Source organism: Moschus berezovskii, chromosome 4 (assembly GCF_049115385.1).
Source record: "Moschus berezovskii isolate FMDL1 chromosome 4, NW_MosBer_1.0, whole genome shotgun sequence".
Lineage (NCBI taxonomy): Eukaryota > Metazoa > Chordata > Mammalia > Artiodactyla > Moschidae > Moschus > Moschus berezovskii.
This window is the reverse complement of record NC_142463.1, coordinates 19,407,446-19,415,300: the sequence shown is the minus strand read 5'-3', so window position 1 is coordinate 19,415,300 and position 7,855 is coordinate 19,407,446. Positions and strand designations below refer to the sequence as shown.

The 7,855-nt window shown below is 43.3% G+C and overlaps 1 protein-coding gene and 1 non-coding gene across 2 annotated transcripts in view; one reads left to right on the top strand and one right to left on the bottom strand.

The window, feature by feature from the left end:
• Window positions 1–2,682: 2,682 nt before the first annotated feature.
• LOC129541924 (U5 spliceosomal RNA) lies at window positions 2,683–2,799 on the top strand. The gene has a single exon (XR_008682963.2). It is a non-coding gene; the product is annotated as a U5 spliceosomal RNA (small nuclear RNA).
• A 4,740-nt stretch (window positions 2,800–7,539) lies between these two features.
• ARMH1 (armadillo like helical domain containing 1) overlaps window positions 7,540–7,855 on the bottom strand; it is a 50,765-nt gene continuing 50,449 nt past the window's right edge. Inside the window, exon 13 of the mRNA XM_055403481.2 lies at window positions 7,540–7,845. Within this exon, the coding sequence (XP_055259456.2) occupies window positions 7,727–7,845 (119 nt within the window). The 3' untranslated portion in view covers window positions 7,540–7,726. The remainder of the gene's footprint in view (window positions 7,846–7,855) is intronic.

Sequence of the window (7,855 nt, the reverse complement as noted above, 5' to 3'; positions counted from 1 at the left end):
GCTCCAGTATGCTTGCCTGGAAAATTCCATGGATAGAGGCACCTGGCTGGATGCCGTCCATGGGGTCGAAAAGAGCTGGGCACAACTGAGTGACTGAACACACACACCCAGGTATATTAGGGGTATTTTTTAGGACGCTGTAACAAAACACCACAAACTTGGTGGCTTAGAAATTTGTCTGACAGCTCTGGAAGCGTCATTTAAACTAATTACATCTACAATGACTTTATTTCCAAATGAAGTCACATTCTGAGTACTGAGGGTTTGTACTTCAACATATGAATTTAGTCGGGGGGGGGGACACAATTCAACTCATAATATTGATAATACCAGATGATGCTGATGCTGCTTCAAAACACTAATTTGATCATATTATTCTCCTTTACTACTTTGGCCATGTGATGTGAAGAACTGACCCATTGGAAAAGATCCTGATGCTGGGAAAGACTGAAGGCAGGAGGCAAAGGGGATGATAGAGGATGAGATAGTTGGATGGTATCACCGACTCAGTGGACATGAGTTTGAGCAAGCTTTGGGAGTTAGTGATGGACAGGGAAGCCTGGCGTGCTGCAGTCCATGGGGTCACAAAGAGTTGGACACGACTGAGTGACTGAACTGAACTGATTCCCCTTGAAAGCTTTTCAGAGATTCCTCATTGCTCTCAAGGTAAATCCAAGGTCATGCATTGGCATTGGACCCGATCTGGTCCCTGGCACTTAGCCACTTGTCCTTTCACCACTCAGGCTCACACTGTTCAAAGTGCCTTTCTGCTGAGAACGCCCTCACCACCCTACTCCTGTGGATCCTATCTTGCTCAGCCTATGTGTCACTGAAACGTCATCGGTGCTCATCACACACACTTGTCTCATGGGGTTTAACACATGGTCTGACACAGTGTTCCATACATTTTTGTTGCATGAATGTATGAAAACAACTATTTTCAGGCATCTAAAAAATTCAGTTTTAATTTTTTAATTCAAGAGCAATTTTATTTGAGTATTAAAATCTAAAATAGAGACACAACAAGGATATACTATATAACAGGGAATTATAGCCATTATCTATAATCTAAACTGAAGCATAATTTGGAAAAATACTGAATCAGTATGCTATACACCTGAAACTAACATAATATTATAAATCGAATATACTTCAATAAACAAAAGAACAGGCATTCTGGTGCAGAGCCGAGCGGCGATGTGGTGCCGCTAGCGCATTGGGTGCTCCAGTCCCCCTCAAGGAGAGGAAGAAACTCTCTTTCAAGAAAGCTTTCAAATTGAGTAGCCTGTCCTTCAAGAGAAATCAGAAGGAGGGTGAGGTGATTCGTCTTGCCTCCTAACCCACAGAGGAAGAGCAGGAGCAGGCAGAGATCTAGTACTTAGAGCGAAGAAGGCACTTCCCAGGAAGGAGGGTTGCTGCCTCCCCTGTGAGCCAGGAGCCCGAGGTCCAAGGGGCAGAGGCTAATGCTGCCTCCAAAGGAGGAGACACAGAAGAGAAGGGCTCCAGGCCGCAGAGCTATCCACTGCCTTGGGGCCCTAACCATGGAGGAAACAGATTGAATAGCTGTTTCATTCTGGGGCACGTGGGTGATCTCCAAGCTGCAAACACTGTGCTGTCCTTGTGAGGTCACTGCCTGGACCCCGTTCCCTGGCTGCCTTCCTGTGCCCAAAAAGGAAGGAACTGTTGCCCCCTAGCCACATTCCCTCTCCTCCTCTCCCTCCTATGGATTCTCCCATCATCCATCTGGTCTTCCTCTTAAGGCCAGTTTAAGATGGTCCCTTGCAGTTGCCCAAGTTAGGTTAGTGATGTGAAATGCTCCTAGCCCTAGCCCCACCTCCTTCCCTGTCCCCACCAGGAAGAAGGCAGTTGCTGGTCTTCTTTCCCAATTTTTTCCAAGTAGGTTATGTTTGCTGCTCAAATCTCTGAGCCAGATGTGGAGGTGCGTACACTCCCAAATCCTGAGTGTTCTGCCTTCCCTTGAGTTTTAGACTAGTGACACCTGGGCTGAGGAGGACATGGCCCCTGTCTAGGTTTTTATGTGTCTTAACTGAAATTCAAACCTCCAGTTTGTGAATCAACCGTGTCTCTTTTTCTACTTGGTAGCAACTATTAAGCTTTGGGTTAGGGGAAGATCTGTAACGCGAAACAACGTCTTGTCTTTTTCTTTTCTTCCCTCCCATTGTTGTCAATAACTTTTATTGGCCAAACCCCAGATTGGTACTTTTCTTTTTCCTGACTGCTAAAACCATTTTTCCCCCTCCCTCTTGGTTTTACTGTAACATTTGGGAAAGGAACAGATGTCGTCCCTTAAAAAAAAGATAAAATAGAATTTTCTCGTTGGACCCCGCAGCTGTACTCTTGCCGATCTGGCTTCTGCTCCGCCCCCTAGTGGTGGCTCTAGACCGAGCCACCTAATGCCTTAGGCATTTCCCGATCTGCGAAGTTGGTGATTCAACTTCATTTACATACCCACAATGCATTGCATTCAGGATCGTGCCTACTTTAAAGGCTAGATCCTTTTTTTCCTTTTGATTTCTCTCCTACTTCTGAAAAATTAGGATATTTTAATAGAATTATCAGCGATAAGGGCAGAACTTACTCGCTTTTTGGGTGGGTATATAGTTACCATTGCTGTCTTAGGACTTACGGTTAACCGAGGACTGTGTGCCGGAACTCAACAGCATACTCTGGTTTCTCTTCAGATCGTATAAATCTTTCGCCTTTTACTAAAGATTTCCGTGGAGAGGAACAACTCTGAGTCTTAAACCAATTTTTTGAGGCCTTGCTTTTTGCGAGGCTAATAAGTTTGTTTAAAAATAGAGGATAATTTTTGGATGTGTGTGTTGTGAGACGAAATCTAGTGTGCTTTAAGCGTGTGTTTATGTAAGTTTTATTATTTGTTGGTTATTTGATTTTTAACTGTTTTCTTTACTATTTGTTAGATTTCTTTGTTGTGGAGTGAGAGTACTATGTTTTTTCATAAGGTCTTAGAATGTTGTTCAGTGAGAGCTCCCGTAATTACTGGGCTCGGTTCGGCGCTTAGCACAGGAGAGTCAGTTGTCCGATGGATGTTTGCTACCTGTGAAAAACCCGGTTAACCCGGTTTTGTTTGGATTTAAACAAACTTGTTAAAGTTCAGGCTTGGGCATGTATCTGTTCTTAAACAATTTTCACGGGGGATACTTGAGCATGGCAGGCAAGAACCCCCCCCCCCCCCCCACATTGGGGTTGTGGTTTCTAATTAGTACACTTGGTGTACTCTTTAAAATTGAAAATCCTGGAAATTCCTTGATGGTCTGGTGGTTAGGGTTCCATACTTCTGTAGGGTGTACAGGTTTGATCCGTGGTTGTGGAACTAAGGTCTTGCAAGCAGTGTGACACAACTGGAAAAATACAAGTTCTCAAAAGTATCTGTAGTTTTCAGTTTTTCTGCAGATCAAGACAGCAAGTTAAAAAAAAAAGTAATTGCTATGAATTTTAACTTTCAAAATAAGCTTATACTACATGACAGTTGGGCTTCCCCCATGTGCCTGAAATGCAGGAGACCTAGGCTCAATTCCAAGGTCAGGAAGATCCCTTAGAGAAGCAAATGGCAATCCACTCTAGTATTCTTGCCTGGAGAATCCCATGGTCACAGGAGCCTGGCAGACTACAGTCAATGGAGGTTGCAAGAGTTGGACACGACCTGTATGCAGGTCAGGAAGCAACAGTTAGAACTGGACATGGAAAAACAGACTGGTTCCAAATAGGGAAAGGAGTACGTCAAAGTTGTATATTGTCACCCTGCTTATTTAACTTCTATGCAGAGTACATCATGAGGAACGCTGGGCTGGAAGAAGCACAAGCTGGAATCAAGATTGCCGGGAGAAATATTAATAACCTCAGATATGCAGATGACACCACCCTTATGGCAGAAAGTGAAGAGGAACTCAAGAGCCTCTTGATGAAAGTGAAAGAGGAGAGTGAAAAGGTTGGCTTGAAGTTCAACATTCAGAAAACAAAGATCATGGCATCTGGTCCCATCACTTCATGGGAAATAGATGGGGAAACAGTGGAAACAGTGTCAGACTTTATTTTTTTGGGCTCCAAAATCACTGCAGATGCTGATTGCAGCCATGAAATTAAAAGATGCTTACTCCTTGGAAGGAAAGTTATGACCAACCTAGATAGCATATTAAAAAGCAGAGACATTACTTTGCCAACCAAGGTCCATCTAGTCAAGGCTATGGTTTTTCCCATAGTCATGTATGGATGTGAGAGTTGGACTGTGAAGAAAGCTGATCGCCGAAGAATTGATGTTTTTGAACTGTGGTGCTGGAGAATACTCTTGAGAGTCCCTTGGATTGCAAGGAGGTCCAACCAGTCCATTCTAAAGAAGATCAATCCTGGGTGTTCACTGGAAGGACTGATGCTAAAGCTGAAACTCCAATACTTTGGCCACCTCATGAGAAGAGTTGACTCACTGGAAAAGACTCTGATGCTGGGAGGGATTGGGGGCAGGAGGAGAAGGGGTCGACAGAGAATGAGATGGCTGGATTGCATCACCAACTCGATGGACATGAGTTTGAGTGAACTCCGGGAGTTGGTGATGGATAGGGAGGCCTGGCGTGCTGTGATTCATGGGGTCGCAGAGTCGGACACGACTGAGTGACTGAACTGAACTGAAGCCACTATCACCAACCACATGACAATCAAATGCAATACATTAATACAAATCTTAACTGGAACCCAAACAAAAAAAATTATAGTTCCGGAGGTCGGAGGTCTAGAATTAAGGTGTTGACAGGGGTGCATTCTTTCTAGAAGCTTGGGAAGTCGGGGAAAGAATCTTGTTTTTGCCTTTAGAAAGCTGCCTTCATTCCTTGGCCTGTGCCACCTTCCGGGCATTACTCTAAACCTCTTGCTTCTGTTATGTCATTTCCTAACTAATTATGGATTGTCCTGCTGTATAAGACCGTTGTGCTTACTTGGGACCCACATAGATAATCCAGGAGAATCTTCCATCTCAAGATCCTTAATCACACCTGCAAAATTCCTTTTACCACATGAAGTAACACATTTACAGGTTCTTGGGAGTAGGATGTAGGTGTTTATTTGGAAGCCATTACTTAGACTACCACAATAATGATACAGTAATTATGTAGGAGGATGTCCTTATTCTTAGTAGAAACATAATATGAAGTTTTTAGTAGTCAAGTTTTTAGTTGTCAAATGTCATATCTGAAACTTTCAAATAGCCCAGTGAATAAAAGAAAATGTGTCAAAGGGTATAGGTATTCACTGTATTATTCTTTCAACTTTTTTTGGTAATTCTGAACTTTTGAAAGTTAAAAGTTGGGGGGGGATAAATGTATATTAATAAACTTCATGTAATGTATATTTGTTTTAGATATTTGTAGTATACTTAAGATTTCATTTTAAGACATTCCATTGTTATTAAACTATTATACCAGAGTTTTGGATTTTTTTCCTGTATTTTTAAAAAATTTTCTAATTAGTAAAATTTCCAAAAGTTTCTAGGGTACTGTTTTTAAAATAATTCTATAGAAAGAAAGGCTATTTCAAGACTAAAAACAGAATGACTTGACACCAAAGGACAGGACATATCTTTAAAATAGGAAATTCATTTAGCTTTAAGGAAAACATGCTGGATATTTTGTTAAATTTTCTTTTCTCCCTCTGCCCAAATAGAGGAAAGTGGAGGCTCAAAATCCCAGTTAGGGGTAAGGTTAGGCAGCCTTTGACTGATAACATCCGGGTCAGTGATGCCCTCTTGTGGCATCCTAAAGAATTACTGCCATCTAATTTCATTTCCTCTGACCTTGAGGGACAAACTCCCTCACAACTCAGTAATTCATTCATGTGTACCAGGCACTATTCTCAACATTTGGGAAATATCAGTAATGAAAGCAAATATTCCTGCCCTACTGGAGCTTACATTCAGGTGGGGAGACAGATAATAAAAAATAAATAAGTGATATGAAATAAACAGGTGAGAAGCACCGGTTAGGGATTAGAGAACAGGGACTGGTAGTATGGGATGCAACTTAAAAAAAATAGTAACCCTCATTGAGAAGCTGACTTTTGTGTAGAGAACGTGAAGAAATCAGCCATGCAGATACCTGGGGTGAGAGTTCTAGGAACAGAACCTCACTCAAGTGTTCAGCAGAAAAGCTTGCACAAAAGTCCTAAATTGTGAGCTTGTTTGTCAGTTTCAAGAACCACACACTGCCAATGCAGGAGACACAGATTCAATCCCTGGTTCAGAAAGATCCCACATGCCCTTGAGCAACCAAGCCTGTGTGCCACAACTATGCAGACTATGCTCTAAGGCCTGAGAACAGCAACTACTGAGCCCATGTGCAAAAACTACTGAAGTCCTAGAGCCTGTGATCTGCAATAAGAGAAGCCACTGCAATGAGAAGCCTCAAGATTGGAGAGTAGCCCCTGCTAAGATAACGTCTTAGGAGATAACCTTCCTTCTTGATCTTGTAAGGGGCCATGATGACCCAGGACCCACTACTTGCATTGTAGGTGTGAATGGCATTGTATACATCATTTAATTTGAGTCTTCTGTCTCAAAAACTTATATAACTGAGCTTTGACCTCTAACAAGCAGAACAGTTCTCAGAGCTTTCTGAGAGGCTGTCCCCAGTTTATAATCCTCAATTTGGCTAGAATAAAACTTTCCATTTCTTTCTTTGATCTACTGATTAAATTTTTCGTAGACAACAAAATGAGGTGGAAATGTTTAGCTGGAAAGAGAAATATGGGAGTCATTGTATATAAGTGGTATTTAAAGTGATAGACGGACTTCCCAGGCAGTCCAGTGGTTAAGATTCCATGCTTCTACTGCAGGAGGCACGGGTGCTAACCCTGGTCCGTGAATGCCTCATGACATGGCCAAAAGAAATTAAATTAAAAATAAATACATAAATACAAGTTAAAAAAATAAAGTGATGGAATCACCAGGGTATAAATATAGAGAAGAGGCTCAAGGTCAAAGTCTTGCCTCCCTCCACCTTGAAGGAAGCTGGGTTGAAAAGGAGGAATCCATAAAAGTGCTTCCCAGGTGGCTCAGTGGTGATCTGTGATGCAGGAGACACAGTGATGTGGATTCAATCCCTAGGTTGGGAAGATCTCCTGGAGGAGGAAATGGCAACCCTCTCCAGTATTCTTGCCTGGGTAATCCCATGGAAAGAGGAACCTGGTGCGGACTACAGTTCATAGGATCGAAAAGAGTTGGACATGACTGAGCCTGCATGTATGATCAATCAGCAAAAAGAATGAAAGAATGCAACCAGAGAAGCAGGAGAGAACCCAGGTGGGTGTGGTGTCCTGGAGGTGAGAGTGCAGGGGCCAGTAGGGACTGGAGGTGAGGCCCACTCCTCACGCTACCTCCTTGAATCTTCTAGGAGGTTGGTGGTCCTTCCCTTCTGACCAGCTTTTTTCCTTGATAAGCAGAGGCACCCTGGTCCATCATCACAGCTCTCACTGGATCTCCCTCTGCCCTCCACACATGGTCACCAGACAGACAGCAAGACTTGTTTATTGAAGACTTCCCATCCGGCTGGCTCTCCCCCACTGGAGGGCAGAACCCCCAGCTTCCCACCGAGGCCAAGAGGAGTCAACAGGAGGTTAGTTTTTTACTCCTCCCTTCTGCCAGGCTTCCCTGCCACACAGCCTTGGCTTCCTGGCTTGCCTCCGAGGTTCCTTTTTCCTCCTCTTACTCCTTTTCTTCCACATCCTCCTTGTGGAAGTGTGTGATGTAGGCCACCTGATCCTCACTGGGATGGCCAAAGTAAAAGCTCATGTTGCTGTAGGAGAGGCCGCTGAGGTGCAGCGCTGGAGGCAG